We start from the raw sequence: 18,531 nt of genomic DNA on the forward strand, positions 1-18,531 counted from the left end.
GAGACACCCCCATACGTGGTGTTTGGGTTTTTCTTAATAAAACAATGGTTCTCCATCACTTCAAGTTGGAATCAACAACTTGATAGAATAATCCAGTTGCACCCACCCCCACCCCCCGGGGGGGGGGGGGAGGGGAGAGTAAATCTGGTATTTTTCACCGGTAACTGAGGATAATCGACATCAGGGATGGTCACTTTCTTTTCCTTTCCTTTCTTTTCAGGAGTCTTGCAGTTCACTTCCCAGCCCTGCAACATTAGGGCATTCTAAGGGGGCTGAGCCTCCTGCCTTCCCGCCCACCTGAGGGTCCTTTTTGCCACCTGAAGGAAGGAGGATCCCCCGGAAGTTCCTTGCTCAAGGTCAAAACATTCATTAGATTGTATTCACTAGAATACCCCAGCTTCCAGGACATCCTGGCTCCTGCTTCTCCTAAGACCTGGGGCAGGCTTCTTTGTCATCCGGGATACTTTTTAAATTGTCATTTTTCACTTCTGAAAATTAATGTTTTTCCTTCAAGTATTTTGGCAATGACTTTATGAATTAAAGCCACTGCTTACATCCCCCGCCCCCTAAATTTTTAAGAGCTGTGGACTGCAGGAAGATGGAGCACTTCTCTTCCAGGTATGAGCTAATCTTGAACTGTGGACTTGATGGCTAGAGATTGCCAGTTTAGGAAATCATTTTTCTATACCTCTCTGATTTTGTCTTAATCAAACCTTAAAAACTTTCCAACAGCCCTGCTGTTTTTCCTGAAAAACCTGTACTTCAGACTTACAGTCTACTTTGCTATGGGCTTTTAACATTTCTAATCATGCTGCTGATGAAATGTTTTCCTACTCTTTTATGAGGAATATCAATATTATAGCCAAATTAAAAATCTACTTCTGAAAAGGTCAAATATATAGAGAGACTGATTTTATACTTGCAAAATTGTTAAGAACGACAGCAAAATATATATATGCTTTTTTAACCTGAAAAATTTTCCAATTACAGGTTTAATTGAAATAATTTGTGAAATGTAATTTGATAACACAGAATGTCATTTTCAAATTTGTGTGTGTGTGTGTGAGGATTGAACCTGGGGTGCTTTACCACTGAGCAACATTACATCCCCAGCCCTTTTTATTTATTTGTTTATTTTTTGTTTTGAGACAAGGTCTCACTAAGTTGCTGGTCTTTCTTACTATGTTGCTGAAGTTGGCCTTGAACTTGTGATCCTCCTGTCTCAGCGTCCTGAATTGCTGGGATTACATGTGTGTGCGCCACTATAACCAACCATTTTAAAAATTTTATATGAAAACTCTGCAAGAGAAAAAAAATGTAGGTTTTGTGAAATAGATAAGATTTATATCCTCTTTAACTCATGTGCTTGTGAGGTTAGGCCCTAAGAAATAATGAAGAGTTGGATATTGTTGATATTTTTAACATTTTCTTTGTTAGCCTGAGTTAGCTATAAATAAATAAAGAAGAAAGGTGAGATTCTGCAATTCCTCTTTAGTGGTCTGTGGTCTTGGCTCTGTGTTGAGAGAACCCAAGTGTTAATTCCAAGGGTTTTATTTGCTTTGATTTGCTAACGGGATATCCCTATTTCCTCTTCCTAGGGTGATTTTCATCGTGGCCATTTCCAACATGTTTGAACTGGGATTAGTTGCTGGTGAGAAAGCTTTTGTTCTTTTAATCACCAAACATTTTTCCCCCTTTTTTGTAGTCCTAGGGATGGAACCCAAGTTCTTGTGCATGCTAGGCAAGTGCTGTATCTCCAAGCACACTCCATCCTTCACTGTTTTGTTCTTTTGATCACCAACTATTTCTATGTGGCCTAAAATACAGACTCCTGGATTATTTTTATCGTTAAGGGTTGGGCCACCATGAATTTGCACATGCATCTCTGGGAGACCCAGGCTTTAGAGATGGAAGCATTCTGTCCCAGGAGAAACCTGCAGTTCGTTCCCGGTCTTTCCAGTTTGTGCCATCCATAGGAATACAGGACAGTAAGAGCTACCTGCCTTAGATCACCCCTGACCTGGTCCATCTTGTGGACTTTTACCTAAGAGGGTGGGCACATGAAGCTGGGTGGGGGGGCACGTGATGCTGGGTGGATGGGTGGATGGGTTGGGTTGGTGAGACTGGCATGGCATATTTCACTTCCCTGGTATGCAGTTTCCCTCCCCTGATTCCACTTCACACTGGGGTCCCTGAGAACCAGCACTGTCAAGTACCTGAAAGTGATTTCCCAGCTCAAAAGAAGAGCTAGCAAAAGGAATTGTGGAAAGCAGAGTCCCACTTGTGAGGCTGACGGTTTTCACGCATCTGTAAACATTTGGGGGAGATGAAACACTGGGTTTGCAGGAAATGTCCTCAGGTTTTTCAGTCCCTCCTCTTACATTTCAGGTAAGGAGCAAAACAAAACTTGCTGTCTGAATGGGGGCACCTGCATCCTGGGGTCCTTTTGTGCCTGCCCTGCTTCCTTCTATGGACGGAATTGTGAGCATGATGTGCGAAAAGAGTAAGCTGTGAAAGGGGCAGGAAGCGGGTGTAGAGGAGAGAGAAGGAGTGAGACTTTAAAGTAGGCATCATCTGTTTCTTCCTAGGAACTGTGGATCTGTGTCTCATGGTGCTTGGCTGCCCAAGAAGTGTTCCCTGTGCAAATGCTGGCACGGCCAGCTCCGCTGCTTTCCTCAGGCCTTTATCTCTGGTTGTGGTAAGGGTGTTCTCTCTTTCGCCCTTTCAGGGTGCTCAGTTGCTCATGGGGTGCTTAGTTTACCTGGTGTCTTCTCCTACATCCTGGTCTGCTAGAGGCTGACAGCCAAAGTTATGCTGATCAAAGCGTCCAATGCAGTTGTAGGCATCCAGGGCTCCAGGTGGGAGCTGCTCCAGCATCCTTGAGAGGTGCTCCCTGGGATGGCGGTCCTGCTGCCTTTCAGGAGCAGAATTCTTTCAAGTCTGTGAACTTCTATAAAGGGCATTCAATAAATAGAACAAGGCTGTGCCTTAAACACCAGGAGGTACTACTCTCTGGTGTCCTGTTCTTTGGGAAGGGACCCAACAATCTCCAGGAAGGCCACAGTTAGAACCCACCTTGATGGTGAATTCCTGACCGCACTTTGACTCTGTTCTTGTCCATTAGGAACTTTTCCTAGGTCCTTAAAGTCCCCTGGTGATTGCTCTCAGTAGCCTTCACCTTACTGATTTGAAGAAGACAATAGAAAGAAAGACAGGACCAAGAGAAAGACAGGAAGAGTGGGTAGTTTCCCACCTCTGCCTGAGCTGGGTTTTTAGGGCCAACCAAGTTCAGAGGACTCTCCTAATTCTAACCTCTAATTTTTTCTTTAAATGGTGCTAGGAATGGAACATGGCCTTGCACATGCTAGACAAGTGTTCTACCAGTGAGACTACACCCCCAGCATCTTGTTCTGACCTATAGATGTCAGGAATTTAATATTTTGAAGTCCTGAAAGCAAGTAAAATGTGGGGACCACCCGCACAGGGATCCTGTCTTTGTCATTTGCATTCTGGGTGTCAGGCCTGGGGTAGGTGTTCTGCAAGTGTGGGTTTATAATTGGATGAACCAGGACCATGTTTTCTTTCTAGAATCTGGGGCCCAAAATGTGCTCCCTTATCAGCGCTTAACCAAATTCTATCCCATCCCTGCAAATGAAGCTGTCTCCCCTGCAGTAGGGACCAGGGGTGAGAAGTATCCAGGGAAGAGCAAATTAACAGTCGGCCTGGGGCAACTTAAAAGTTTTTCAAGGAGTGTGAATTTCATGTAGTCTGCGCTGCTGATCCTATAAACACATTGTCCTCATCAAATTTTGGGCCCTGACTAATTTGTGGCTGGTGCAGGTATGCCTTATGTGTGGGCAGCAGGATGAACTGCCAGAGGGCTTTTCTTTAATGACCAAGTGTCTCTTCCTTTCAGAGAGCCGCGTGATGGAAGAGCACCTTGCAGTTTCCAGGACTCCAGAATTAGCCCCATCTGCATGGACTACTCTCGTGCTGGCTGGCCTCTGTCTTTCTATACAAAGTTTTTGTTGATTGACATTTGCCTTTTTCTGGAAATATAAGTTCAGTTGCATGTGAATTTCATGATTAGTAGAGACTATAGTGCTCCGATGTCCTAACTAAATGTCCGATCATTTATTATTTGCCTAAAAATAATGTACATGTTTCTGTTCCGATTCCTAATACATCTTTAAAGCACCAAGTACTTTTTACCTTTGCTCTGCTGTCTCCGCAAAAGCTACTTTAAAAAAATAATAATTGTTATCCTTATTGACCTTGTGCCCAAGTCCTGTGTTTCTCAATTTGTGTTATTCTATAAAGTCTTATTAAAACATACTTGATTTTAAATAGCTGGATTCTACAGATTATTAAAAGCAATTCTAATGTGAAAGTAAGGGCAAAGTTTTTAATAAATTAAAGTCAATTAAGACAGTAATGTTACCTTTTTTCTTGTTGGGTACCAGGGATTGAACCCAGGGGCACTTAACCACTGAGCTACATCTCCAGCCCTTTTTATTTTTTTATTTTGATACAGGGCTTTGCTAAGTTGCCTAGGGCCTCACTAAGTTGCTGAGGCTGGCTTTGAACTTGCAACTCTCTTGCCTCAGCCTCCAGAGCCACTGGGATTACAGGCCTGTGCCACCATGCCCAGCAAGACAGTAATTGTAAATGAAAGAAAAGAAAGCCTCTCTGAGCATAATGGTGCCTGCCTATAATCCCAGCAGTTTGGGGGGCTGAGGCAGAAGGATAACGAGTTCAAAGCTAGCCTCAGCAAAATCAAGGCGCTAAGCAACTGAGTGTGACCCTGTTTCTAAATAAAATACAAAATAAGGCTGGAAATGTTGCTCAGTGGCTGAGTTCAATCCCCAGTGCCCACCACTAAAGAAAAGAAAACAAAGCCTCTTTAAGGAAAGGCAAAATGGAGGTCAAGAGAGGCAAGCACTGGAGAGATAGAAATGGTGTGTGTGCCAAGGAGAAAGAGGAAGTAAAGGGGAGCAATGGACTGGAATAAAGAAAATGGATTATTTGATGGATGTTTAGATGGTTGTAGAGAAGCAAGTTAAAAAGCTCAGGTTGTAGCTCAGTGGTAGAGCACTTGCCTGGCACATATGAGGCTCTGAGTTCAATCCTCAGTACCTCATATAAATAAATTTTAAAGTAAAGGTATTATGTCCATCTACAACGAAAAATATTAAAAAAGAGAAAAAAAGAAAAAAAAAAGCTCAATTGCAGGGCCAGTTCCCATCATCTATAGAAAGCTATATAAGACAAGGATCCTCTATTATGTCAAGGCATTAAAAAAAAGAGAATGAAGTCTCTTCGGAGGGTAAAAATTGTATCTAAATTTTCCCAACAAGATTGCTTAAGCCGGGTGCAGTGGTGCGCACCTGTAATCTCAGTGGCTTGGGAGGCTAAGGCAGGAAGATCTCGAGTTCAAAACCAGCTTCAGCAAAAGCGAGGCACTAAGCAACTCAGAGAGACCCTGTCTCTAAATAAAATATGAAAAAGGGCTTGAGATGGGGCTCAGTGGCTGAATGCCCCTGAGTTCATTCCCTGGTAACAAAAAGAAAAAGATTGCTTAATTTTGTTTTCTCCAAACTATGCAATTATTTTAACATTTGCAGAAGAAAATGTTCATAATATATTTAGACATAAACCAAGTGATAAAACAAACCCATTTTGGTAATACAGTTTATAAATATGCACAGTAAAAAATGGGAACACTATTGACCAAAATGGGAACCTTAGTTATTTCTAGGTGTTGAGATGAATGGTGCTTTGTCGGGGGTGGATTTTTTTCCTTTGTGCACTTTTGTATTTTCCAACGTGAGGATGCATTCTATCTGTTTTCATATGGAATGTGCGGGCTTGAAACTGAGGAAGCCATAAGAGCCACAAGCTCCAAGCAGATGCCCACTTTTGTTTCCCTCTATGGTGGAATGTTTCCCTCTAGTGTGCGCTGCTCTGGGGGACAAAATTTGCTTTCATCATTTAGGTACTGCTTGATCCACAAATTGTGTTTTTCCAAAATAATCCTCTACTGTTGCAAAATTGCAAACGGGTGGAATTTTTCTCAGTGCCCAGTGGAAAGCAAGTAAAATGGGATGAGCATGGAGGGAGAGTGAGTGGCTTGGAGGCTGGTGACAGGGGGACCATGTCCCACTGTGGATTTGGGTAATGACTACATCACAATATTGGAATTAAATGAAGTAAAGCAAATGTAACAACTGCACAAAATAGGGCCTCAGCAAATCTCATATTTTCAATCTGAAAAAAAATTTATTATTTGCCTAAAAATAATTATTTATTGGGGCCATAAATGGAATTTTGTTTGTTTGTTTGTTTTTTAAAGAGTATTGGAGAGTAAGCCTGGTGAGGTGGTACACACTGAGGCAGGAGGATAGGAAGTACAAGGCCATCATTAAGTGTCCCCTTGGACGACTTAGACAGAACCCGTGTCAAAATAAATAAAAGGGACTGGGGATATAGCTTGGTAGCTCAGTAGTAAGAGCTTCCCTGGGATCTCAATACCCAGTACCAAAAAAAAAAAAAAAAAAAGAAAAAGAAAAAAAAATGGTTTTCTTATCTGTCATTTGCATGGAAATAATAGCTGCATGGTAGGTGAGGATGAAGAGTGTTTTCAAACTTGAACATTCACATGACACCTTGATGATTTGGGGCCACATCATTGTACTTTTTTTTTTTTTTTTTTACATCAACTTGTCTTTTTATTATGATAATGAGTACTTACCCTTTTGGTCATTTTTAAATGTACAGTTCAGTGGCATTAAGAATAGTCACCACCATCATCTCCAGAACTTTCTTATCACCTCAAACTGTAACTCTATACCCCTTAAACTCCCCAGTCATCTTCTCCCAGCCACCTCTATTGTGCCTGGATTTGACTATTTTAGAAACCACAAGTAGAGTCACATGAATTTGTGACTTTCTATGTGGCTTATTTCACATAGCATATCTGTAAGGTTTGTGTTGCAGCATGTGCCCGACACATTCCACAGCGATCATACTGCTACAGACATTGGTGGGCAAATATCTGTTCTGATTCCTGCTTTCAATCCTGGGTCATGTGCTGGGTCATATGGCAACGTATCCTTAATCCAAAAATTCGAGTTCCAAAATCTGACATTTTTGAGTGTCAACATGGCACAAGTGGAAAACCCGGGCTCTTTCAGGAATGTGTGTACAAAATAGTCTATGTTTGCACTTGGCTTCCATCCCCGAGAGAACTAGTTACACATACACACATCTCTGGAACTTGCCTTGTTTAATTCAAAACACTGACTGCCAACTGTTCCTTTCTGGCTAGGGGAATTTAGATAACTTTCTAAGATGTCTGTAATCACATGTAATTAACCTTATACTCGGGAAATCAAAATGGGGGTGGGTACCAGGAATTGAACCTAGAGACACTTAACCACTGAGCCACATTTAAAAAAATTTTTTTTTTAAATTTAGAGACAGGGTCTCACTGAGTTGTTTTGGGGTTTTCTAAGTTGCTGAGGCTGGCTTTGAACGCGTGATCCTCCTGCCTCAGCCTCCCAAGCTGCTGGGATTACAGGCGTGCATCACCGCACCCAGCTGGAAATTGAGTTTTTACAAGTAAAGACAAGAATTATGAGGACAATCCTTGTGAAATTCATGGAAGCTTTCATGGGAAAAGGATGAATTAGCCTGGACCAACTATGGAATTACAAAAAGAAGGAAAAAAGTAAGATGAGTGGCTAGAAGTAGGTATTTCTACTTCACTGAAAATTCTAACAATTTATACTATGATGATATCAATAAATACAAGAAAAGCAAGAGGGAACACTGTAGCAGGGTAAATGATCGCTGTGGAATGTATCGCAGAGGAGGTTCCTGGGAGCCGCCTGGAGACTGCAAGGTGATCTCCTGAGTGCTCTGGGGAAAGAGCAGTAGCTGGCAAGGGACAAATTGCAATGCAATTTTAAAAGTAAAAATGCCAGGAAGCAACAGTAACCTCTGCTGATGCCTCGGGAAGCTAGGGTGGCCCTTCAGATTTTTCTCCAGTTCAGTCAAAGGACCTGACCTTTGCGCTCCCACTTGCACCGTCATTTCACCCACTGCCTAGGGAGAGTGTGTCCTTGGTGGCAGGCTCCCTTACAATCAAAGCAACCAACAGCCCCAGCCTCTGGAGTAAGTCCCTCAGTCTGGAGGGGAAACCCGCAACCCCATCATAGCCTCCTCTTTGCTGTTGATTCCACCTCCTTCAAGATCCTGATTGATTGACTTTCCTGGCAAACACAAGATTTGTGGGACAGACTAAGTTCCCTTCAACTGCTGCCAGTCTCAGGGCACAACCCATCTGATCTCCACATCCCTCCTCCCATTTGACAGTCCCTCACTTGGAACCAGCAGCCCCTCTGCTGCTATATATGGCTTAGCTGGCAGGTTGACCAGACCCTCATCCCTCCAGGGTCTCAGCCCCTGATCCCCATGCTCTTTTCAGGCTGTTTTCCCATTGACCATCAAGTTGGAACCTGGGCTGACCCCTTGCACTCCTATAGCAGCAACTAGTCACTAGGGGTCCTTCCCTGGGGAAGATGTATCTCTTTGGCCACATCAATTCCCTTCAGCCAATGGCAGTTCCCAAAGAGATAACAGAAGCCATCAGCAGCCAACCCTGCTCCATCCCCAGGGGACCATCCCTGCCTGGGCACCCTCATGCTCCAGACCCACTGCCTTCCACATGCACTGCCCAGCTCATGCTGCTTGATTGGCATCCTTACAACTCCCCTGGTGCATAATTACTGATCCTTCTAGATTACTTTTTTTTTTTTTTTAAATGAAACCGGATGTGTCATTCACAGATCACATAGCTTAGCACATAGTTGGCGGTGTTCCAGGAACCATGAGCTATTCCCATTTATTTGTCACTATTCTTCTTCTGGACCCACAAGCCCCTGCCAGAACACCTCCTACCCACAAAGCCCTGAAGCTTGTGAGTGGAGAGTCCAGATCTGGCTCCTCCCCTCTGGAAATGGGGCAAGAGGAAGAAGTGGCTCAGGACCTCAGACCTCCAGGCAGTGGGGGCTGAAGATGGCTTTCCTTAATTTAATTTTTGTATTTTTAAGATGTTTTGTGGTACTGGGAACTGAACCCAGAGGTGCTTTACCCCTGAGGTACACCCCCAAGCCTTTTTTAAATTTTTCTTTTTTTTTTTTTTTGGTACCAAGGATTGAACATAGGGGTGCTTAGCCACTGAGCCATATCACCAGCCCTTTTTATTTTTTAAATTTTGATACAGGGTCTTGCTAAGTTACTTAGGGCCTCACTAAGATTCTGAGGCTGGCTTTGAACTCACAATCCTCCTGTCTCCGCCTCTTGAGCCACTGGGATTACAGGCATGTGCCAATGTACCCAGCATTAATTTTTTTTTTTTTTTTTTTTCAGACAGGTTCTCCCTAAATTGCCCAGGCTGGACTTCATGTTGTGATTCTCCTGACTCAGCCTCCTGGGTTGCTAGGATTATAGCTATGTGCCATCGTGCCCAGTTTGCACTCCCTAATTTAAAAAAAAAAGGAATGAGAGAAAGAAAAGAATAAAAGACTCATTGCTCATTAAAGAGAAGACAGAAGGAACAGGGACAGAGATGGAGCCTTGGTGCCTTGGTGCCTTGATAGGGCAGCACAGAGGTAAGGGCCAGGCAAAGCAGCTCAGAGATCCGGTCCCCATAAACTCTGCTAAGGAAAGGACAGGGACAAGATCAGAACTACGGAACAATCTTGAAGGTGGAAGAAGCTTCCAGAAGAATACTACCCACAGTTAATACATCTGAGAGGTCAGGAGGAAATTGTTTTGAACCCCAATTTAATCAGTCAGTTCATGATGTTCAATGGGAAAGTATCCTGGTCCCCGCTGGTCACACACTGGTCACTCCAGGCCTTGCCCACATTTCAAAAGCTGTCACAGCTGTCAGTAGGCCTTAAGTGGTCATGAACTTTAGAAATGTAATGCCTAAAACACCATATATGTTGCCTACATCTAAAGAACTAGGTAGTCATCTGCCACAGACTTTAAAGACCTTGTAGTTTCCAGAATAAATGCATTAAAGCATAAAGTTGAGAGAGGCCATCAAGCCTCACTATAATGAAATGATTTTTCTATATTGACTGTTCTACAGAAAAATGTTTTACAAGTAATGTCGTCTTTTTATGTCTCCCTTATCTTTATGTTTTTTTTGTTTTTTTTTTTTTTTAATGGATACATGTTTGGGTAACCCCAGACCATAAGCTAATGTACTGTTACAGCAAAATAACTAATTTTCCCTTGCAAGCACTGGGTATATCTTTAATCATCTTTGTGAAGAATAACAAGATGGATTTTACAGAGATCTGCAAAAATAGTGATTAGCTGAGATCCGTCGCCTACTGTAAAACTTATGAATACATAGCCATTAATAAGGTTTTATTATTCATGATTTAAATCATTATTATTGATTTATCACAATTGATTTACTACATAGTTTATTCTTTTCCTTTTTTTTTTTTTTTTTTTTTTGGTACCAGGGATTGAACTCAGGAGCACGTGACCACTGAGCCACATCCTCAAGCCTATTTTGTATTTTATTTAGAGACAGGGTTTCACTGACTTGCTTATGGCCTCACTAAGTTGCTGAGGCTGATTTTAAACTCATGATCCTCCTGTATCAGCCTCCCAAGCTGCTGGGATTACAGATATGCACCATCATAGCATAGAATTTATTCTTTTTTTTTTTTAATATTTATTTTTAGTTATCGGCAGGCACAACATCTTTGTATGTGGTGCTGAGGATCGAACCCGGGCCGCACGCATGCCAGGCGAGGGCGCTACCGCTTGAGCCACATCCCCAGCCCTAGAATTTATTCTTAATGAAAAAAAAATCAGTCCTAACGATTTAATCGTAAAATGGTTTAAATTAGAAGAGAAATTCAACCTTAAAGCACCTTGTTAACCTTGATAGCATTGCCTCAGTAGAAATGAGATTTGGGGTTTTTAATTTTGTTTTATTTTATTTTGTTTTCACATACTTTTAGGAAAGGTCATTCCTTATCCACATGTAATGTAGTGATCAAGACCTTGGGCCAAAGCATCCAAATGCCTACTATGTGGCATTGGGCAAATTACTTATCCTCTCCGTACCTCTGAAGGCTGATATGAGGATTAGATATAAGTTAATTCATTTAAAGACTAAGAATGATGCTTCCCACCCAGTGCAGTGGCACATACTTGTAATTCCAACCACTTGAGAGGCTGAGGCAGAAGGATTGCAAATTGGAGGGCAGCCTGGGTAACTAAGTGATATCCTGTCTCAAAATAAAAAACAAAATAAAGAAGAGCTTGAGGTGCAGCTTAGGGGCAGAGCGCTTGCTTAGCACTAGCAAGCCCCAGTCCAGCAAAAAAAAAAAAAAAAAAGAATAACTCTTCTTTCACAGGGCATGGTCTATAAGTATTGCTATTGCTGAGCCCTTTGAGGACTAAGGAAGTTACGAACTCTCTTTTCAGGAAGAAATGCACAAATAAGTAAACAAACAAAGGCACACGTGACACTCAGAGGGGTCCATGGATCTCTTAAAACCTACTCATGGTCTTAAGTTTATGAAACCAGTGTATACTGGGGACTGGAGATGACTTTTAAATCCCTCATTTCACAAGTGTATCCAAGGAGACTTTAGGATGGCTTTCCAAGGCCAAGCTCTGACACCGCCCAGTCTTACTAGTCTTAGCTGGGCCTCTGAACTCTTCCAGTCCCCCTGGCTGTGCCTGGCAACACCTTGATTGGCACTTAACACCATCAGAGCCCTCCACCGACAGGAGAAGGCCTGGGCCTCTGGGGGCCCTCAAACCCATTGTCCAGCGGCAGTCCTGGCCAGGTGCTGTGGTCACACATAGGCGCCAGTCACACCAGGACCTGTACAAGTATTTGCTTACCACCCTTGGTGACAGCAAGGGGAGGGCCCCATCCCTGGTGACAGCAAGGGGAGGGCCCCATCCCACTGTCCCTTCAGCCAACCTGTCTCCTTGAGCCGGCCTCGGGGCTGGCCAGAGAGCTGCTCTGTGGCAGCGATGCCCTCCAAAGCCACGTCCCTTGGAACCCACAGGCGTGCCTGGGCAGATGTGACTGGACTCCACAGCCTCATGTGGAGTGTCAGGAAACACCCCCAAAAAGTCCCTCACCCAAAATAATCTTCCCAGAAGTACTGCCAGAGGATCTTTTTCTTCAGAGAATGACATGGAACATTGTCTGATGACAACGCTGGTGTAATCCAGGACGGCTTGCTAAGGTGTCCCCGCCCCCCTCCCCCGTACAGCCCAGCAGGGACCATGATCTGAAGGTAATGGAATACAGATCAGATTTGTAAATCAGGCCAAGAGACATGGGCTCAGGTCCTGTCAAGTTGTCAATTCTTGTCCTTGGCTATGGCCAATTTTAAATAAGGTCCTTAAAGAGAAATCACCAGGAGGATGGACCTCCAACTCCCTACAATGCCCCTACCACAGGGGCTTCCGTGTTCTAGACCACTAAGGCCCCCAGCAGCCTCAGAGGGAGGCGTCTGCCAGAGTGCAGGGGCTGCTCCCTACAGAAGCTCCAGGTCCTGGCGCTGTGTCAGTGGGGTCTGTAGCAGGCACCATCATTTGGGGGGCTTCCCTCACTTGTCTTATGTCTTTGATTATATTTGTTGAATCGTTTAACATTTTTCCTTATCCTCATTGATAACTCATTAAATTAGATAATGTAACTGAAAAGCACTTTGCCAACTAAAAAGTGTCCTAAGAGATCTGTATTCAGTTTTTGTTGTTTTTGTTTTTGGTACTGGGGATGGAACCCAGGGAGTCTTAACCACTGAGCCACATCCCCAGCCAATTTTTTTTTTTTTTTTTTTTTGTATTTTATTTACAGACAGGGTCTTGCTGAGTTGCTTAGGTTTCCAGAACCCTCAGTCTTGAACCTTCTCACTAAGTTGCTAAGGCTGGCTTTGAAATCACGATCCTCCTGCCCCAGCCTCCCGAGCCGCAGGGATTACAGGCGTGCACCACCACACCCTGCTGTATTCAGTTTTTATCATAGCAGGATCACAATCATGACCCGTGAGCGAGAGGAGCTGAGAGTCAGCAGAAGGCCTGGGACTGGACTTGCTGAGAGACACAAGAGGAGATGGAAGACACTGCTTCCTGTTTAACAGCTCCCTTGGTCCTGGTGAAGGGGCCCAGGTTTGTCCAAAGTTATAGTCACCAGAGACAGTGGCGTAAGGGATACCACCACTCAGTAGGCTCCTGGTACAACTCCTAGACTTCCCTTGGATTTGGCCCAGCCATACAGAGACCTCTTTATTTATGGTGGCCAAGTTAAAACAAAACAAAACTAAACTAAAAGATGTCATGACTGTCAAGGACTAGCATTTCTCAGGGAAAATAGGTTGGAATATTTGTAGCCGGGTCCCCACACCTTTGTGACCTTGGCCCTGTACACCTTCTCCCTGCCTGTGCTTGGTGATGTGGTTCCTTGGGCTGTACATTCATGAGGGTTTCCTGTTTTCCAGTTGGTCCATAGTCACTTCAGGACAGCTAAGGGAGCTCTCAGGGGTCCCATGGGGTCAATGGGTTTCTAGAACCCACAGCCTGACTCCAAGCCTCTCTCTCCATTGAGCAAACCCTTACAGCTCCATCCTAACTGGACATTATGTGGTCATCTGTTCTTTAATTGACTACATTGGCAAATAGTTGCTTTCTATTTAAGTATAAAGGATTTAACTTTGATGTTCCTACCTCCTCCCTGTTAAACGGTGACTCCACTCACGGACACGCTTTAGACAAGCGTGGCTTGAATTACGCCATGGTAAGCATGTTTTATGTGGACGTTTACCACTTACATTTAATATGCCCAGTATATGGGCCAATTTCAACCAGACACAAAGCAGCTTTAAGAGCGCTTTCATGCTTTGAGATTAAGCAGATGTGAGTCCCACCCGTACTGCTGACAGCGGCGGGATTGTGGGCATGCTACTCGGTCTTTCTCAGCCTCGGTCTTTTTTGAGGGAAGATAATTTTATGCAAGGACTTTCAGTGAAGAACCACAAAACAACATAAAATGCTTCACAATATAACATCCACAAATACTAGTTTCATCTTCTCCTTCCTCCCTCTAATAGAAAAATCTGCCTCCTCCGCTTAAATTGAAACACTCCATCTTTTCTTACTGTTTCCACATTCCTTCTGACCATGAGGTATGGGCATAACGAACGTGTCCTTGGAAAAGCAATGGTGTGGTCCTGGCAGGAATGAAGCCTGCCCTGTGGAGCTTCAGGAGGGAAGACGGTTGATAGCAAATAGAAAAGTCTGTCTACCAGCCCTGGAGAGGTCCTTCCTGGCCTGGAGAACCCAACCCAGAAAAGCAGTCAAGTCTGGAAATGTCATGTGACCCATATGAATATTTCATGTGTCCCAAAGCCCAAACGATTAAGAGGTGGGGATCAGCTGAAGAAATGTGTTGGCTCCCCCTACCCCACGGTTTCTGTGTTATTGACTTTGAACTTGCCTTTGAAGGTCTAAGCACCGCTGAGGGCAGTCCTTGCAACTCAGTAGTAAAAAAAAGCATCTTCCTCCAATGAGGGGTATTATGGTGTGGATAAGAGGTGTCACCCCACAAGAGCTCATGATAGGCAATGCAGCAATATTCAGAGGTGAAATGATTAGAATTCTGAGAGCTGTAAACCTAACTGGAGGACTAGGTCATTGGATGGATTAATAATTTGAATGGATTACTAGGTGGTGACTGTAGGCAGGTGGGGCATGGCTGGAGGAGGTAGGTAGGGAACCTGCCCTTGGGGATTATATATCTTGTCCCTGACTCTTTTCTCTCTCTGCTTCCTGGCTGCCATGAGCTGGGCAACTTTTCTCCACCACGATGTTCTGCCCCAACCCAGAGCAATGGAGTCGGCTGATCATGGACCAAGACCTCTGGAACAGTGAGCTCAAAATAAACTTTTTCTCCTCTAAGTTGCTCTTTTTTTTTTTTTGGTACTAGAGATTGAGCCCTGGGGCACTTGACCACTGAGCCACATCCCCAGCCCCCTTTTTATATTTTATTAGAGACATAGTCTCCCTGAATTGCTCAAGGCCTCACTAAGTTGCAGAGGCTGGCTTTGAACTTGCGATCCTCTTGCCTTAGCCTCCCAAGTTCCTGGGATTACAGGTGTGTGCCATCCACCTGGCCTAAATTGTTCTTGACAGATATTTTGGTCACAGTGACAACAAAACTGATTAACACAAGGGGCTCCAGCACAAGGGCCAGCAACAGTCTTCCCCAGGGCTCTGCCATGTCCACACCCTGGGATATAAGTGGGTCTCCTGCTAGCCCTCTCTGACAGAGCTATTAACTTCTTCAGCTTCCACTCATCCCCCCCCAAACTCAATAAAGCAACCCCCTGCCTCACAACATCTTCTCTGTGAAGTGGCTGGCTGGGTCAGGTTCCCTCTTTGCTGGAACCAAATCAACTCTTGGTGGTTAGGATTCCTGGTTTTTTAAACCTAGTTGTTATCTTCCATAGATAAGTCCTCTCCTCATGCTATTGATTTCAGTTTCTCCCCGCCTTTCCCACCACCACATCTAAAAACCCAGCTCCACCGAGAGCCAGGAACACATGGTGTACCAAATACAAATGTTCCCAAATCCAGCTGGGCCCTTGGCAACCCCTGTAATTTTCCTTCACTTATTTTTGGGACAACCGATGGTCAAAAACCGAAGCAGCATAAATCCCCTATTTCTTAGAAGGGAGAGGGAGGAAAGGTTTATTGTTGCTGTGAAAACACCAGTAATAACAGAAGCAACCTCTCCATTTACCAGGCTGTGCTCTGGGACAGGAGCCACACTGAGGGGCAAAGCAGCTTCATTTCCAAATGCCCTGCCTAGTGGGCATTTCCCGAGACTTCAAGAACTGTGGCCCCTGCTTCTGTCCTGCTTCCAAAAACCACTTCAGTCACATAGCTTTTGTACAACTCTGTCTTGCCAGGCAGAGTCCAAGAAGCTAGTCATTGGAACTCTCAGCCCAGAAAATGCTCTGTGTCCACCATATTGGGTTGACTCAGGAGTAAGTGTGACTAGAAATCAACGAGGCTCTGCACTGTCCCCATGACTCTCACAGGAGCTGGAGACACATTGCCCACTTCCACTCCACAGGGACACCCAGTGCCAGGAGGTGGCTTATTAGTGCCTTTCTCCTTAGAGAAAAGTGCTAAGGCTGGGGAGGCTGGGTGAAGGGTGCTCAGACTTCCCTGTACATTCCTTTTCAACTTCCTGTGAATCTTTAATTATTCCAAAACACAAAGTTCAAACAAAGCAAAACAGAAAATCAAGCCCAACTCGAGAGTCTTTATGCCCTCCACTACTGTGACTGTCCTGTGGAACACAGGTAAGTCCTGTGGGACTCTGACCTGCGTGTGATTGCTCTTCTTATTTTATATCTGCTAACCCTCAACACTCTTCATGTAGTCTCAACTTCCTTCTCTAAGTAGCTCATCAGTAGGAAACAGCGGGCAGAGACTCGGGAAAGTCTGGGTGTGGTCTCTAAGTAAGGGGTCACCTGTAAGGGGCTGGAGCTCACATTGGATTAAGGATTTGAAATTAGGCTACTGGATTCCAAAACCAATCTGTCACTTATTACAGTTTATTCATTAATTTATTTTGCAAGACTGGGGATCGAAAGTCCTCTACCACTGATCTATACTCCCAGCGGCTTTTATTTTTCATTTTGAGACAATTATCTCATCAAATTGCTCAGGCTGCCTCAGTGTCTCAAGTAGCTGGTATTACAGGTGTGTGCCACCATGCACGGCTGTCACTTGCTATTAACAAGATCTCAAGTAAGGTATTTGCTCTTGTGCCTCAATTTTCTTTTTTTCTTTCTTTTTTTTGAGACAGAGTCTCTCTAAGTTGCTGAGGTTGGCTTTGAACTTGCAATCCTCCTGCCTCAGCCTCTGGAGCAGCTGGGAATATAGGCGTGTGCCACCATGCCCTGCACATTTTTGTCTTATTAAGAAAAGGAAATTTTAGCCAGAGTCTCCGTCCTAGGAGACATCATCTCCCAAACCAGCACCTCTCTCTCTCTCTCTCTCTCTCTCTCTCTCTCTCTCTCTCACACACACACACACACTCTCTCACACACACATACATACACACACACACACACACACACACACACACCTTCAGATTCTCTGGAGTCTTAACCTTCTTAGAGAAAGTCTGTAGATAACATGGGTTCAGGGCCATCCTCATTCTGAGTAAGATGCTCAGCTTCATTCCCATTGAGAAGACCTTCATTAAGAGTCAAATCCATTGAATAAATTAAAAACAAAGAACGAAATTCTGGAAATTCAGAAGGTGGATCATTCAAAATTTAGTGGAACTGGGAAAATCAGAAATGCTTGTTCTTTGAAGTTAAAAAAAAAAAAAATGAGAAAGGCTATGAATGCTGTGTTAGTGGGCCAGGTGGGGTTTCCATATCACTTGTAAGCCCAAGAGGGGTTGCAAGTTACACTTGACTTTATAAGCTATTTCTTAGAGGACTTACTCATGGATTCAATGAAGTTGAATGTAGGCTTCAGTGAACTTAATGTAATCAAAAAGCCTTCCCAGGACTGGGCATGTAGTTTAGTTGGTAGAGTGCTTGCCTCAAATGCACAAAGCCCTGGGTTTGATCCCCAGGACCACACACACACACACACACACACAATCAAAAAGCTTTCCCAGAGTTTAGTGTCAGTCTAACAATAACAGTAACACCAATCCTACAAGATAATCTTCTGCCTAGTAAATCCTCAGTATGCTGTGGATTTTTAAAAAGAGAAAATAAATATTTAAAATCTTGGGCTGAGGTTGTGGCTCAGCGGTAGAGCACTCGCCTAGCATGTGCGCAGCCTGGGTTCGATCCTCAGCACCACATAAAAATAAATAAATAAAATAAAGATATTGTGTTCAACTACAACTAAAAAATAAATATTAAAAAAATATATTTAAAATCTTAGCTGGGCACCGTGGTACATGCCCACAGTCCCAACCACTCAGCCAAGAGGCTGAGGCTAGGAGGATCACTTAAGCCCAGGATCCTGGCAACATAGGAGGACCCCACCTCAAAAACAAATAAAAAGTTGTGGCTCAGTGGTGGAGCACTTGCCTAGCATATGTGATTTTGAGCACCACATATTAAAAAATGAATAAAATAAAAGTCCATCAACATCTAAAAATAATTTTAAAAAACAACAAGAAAAAAATAAAAAACAAAAACCTCTCGATCTTACAATAGAAATGTTTTACTGCCATTTTATCATATTCTCTCTGTTTTGTATATAACATGTTATTAGCAGAAAAACATTAGGTCAAAATGGATTTGGGGGGGGGAACAATGGGGACAGAACCTAGAGCCTGGAACATGCTAAGCATTCACTCTACCACTGAGCAATACCCCATCCCATGGGAATATTCTTCACCTCCAGTGATATCAGTGTCACCCTTGGCAT

The 18,531-nt window shown here is 43.7% G+C and overlaps 1 protein-coding gene across 1 annotated transcript; it reads left to right on the top strand.

Annotated features, from left to right (window-relative positions):
- The first annotated feature begins 598 nt into the window (after window positions 1–598).
- Cripto (cripto, EGF-CFC family member) lies at window positions 599–4,032 on the top strand. Its single transcript, XM_076856681.2, has 6 exons — window positions 599–618; window positions 1,599–1,651; window positions 1,854–1,988; window positions 2,389–2,503; window positions 2,589–2,698; window positions 3,917–4,032. The coding sequence occupies exons 1-6, from the start codon at window positions 599–601 to the stop codon at window positions 4,030–4,032; spliced, it is 549 nt and encodes a 182-aa protein (XP_076712796.2).
- The last annotated feature ends 14,499 nt before the right edge of the window (window positions 4,033–18,531 follow it).

The sequence above is a fragment of the Callospermophilus lateralis genome, chromosome 1, assembly GCF_048772815.1.
Source record: "Callospermophilus lateralis isolate mCalLat2 chromosome 1, mCalLat2.hap1, whole genome shotgun sequence".
Classification (NCBI taxonomy): domain Eukaryota; kingdom Metazoa; phylum Chordata; class Mammalia; order Rodentia; family Sciuridae; genus Callospermophilus; species Callospermophilus lateralis.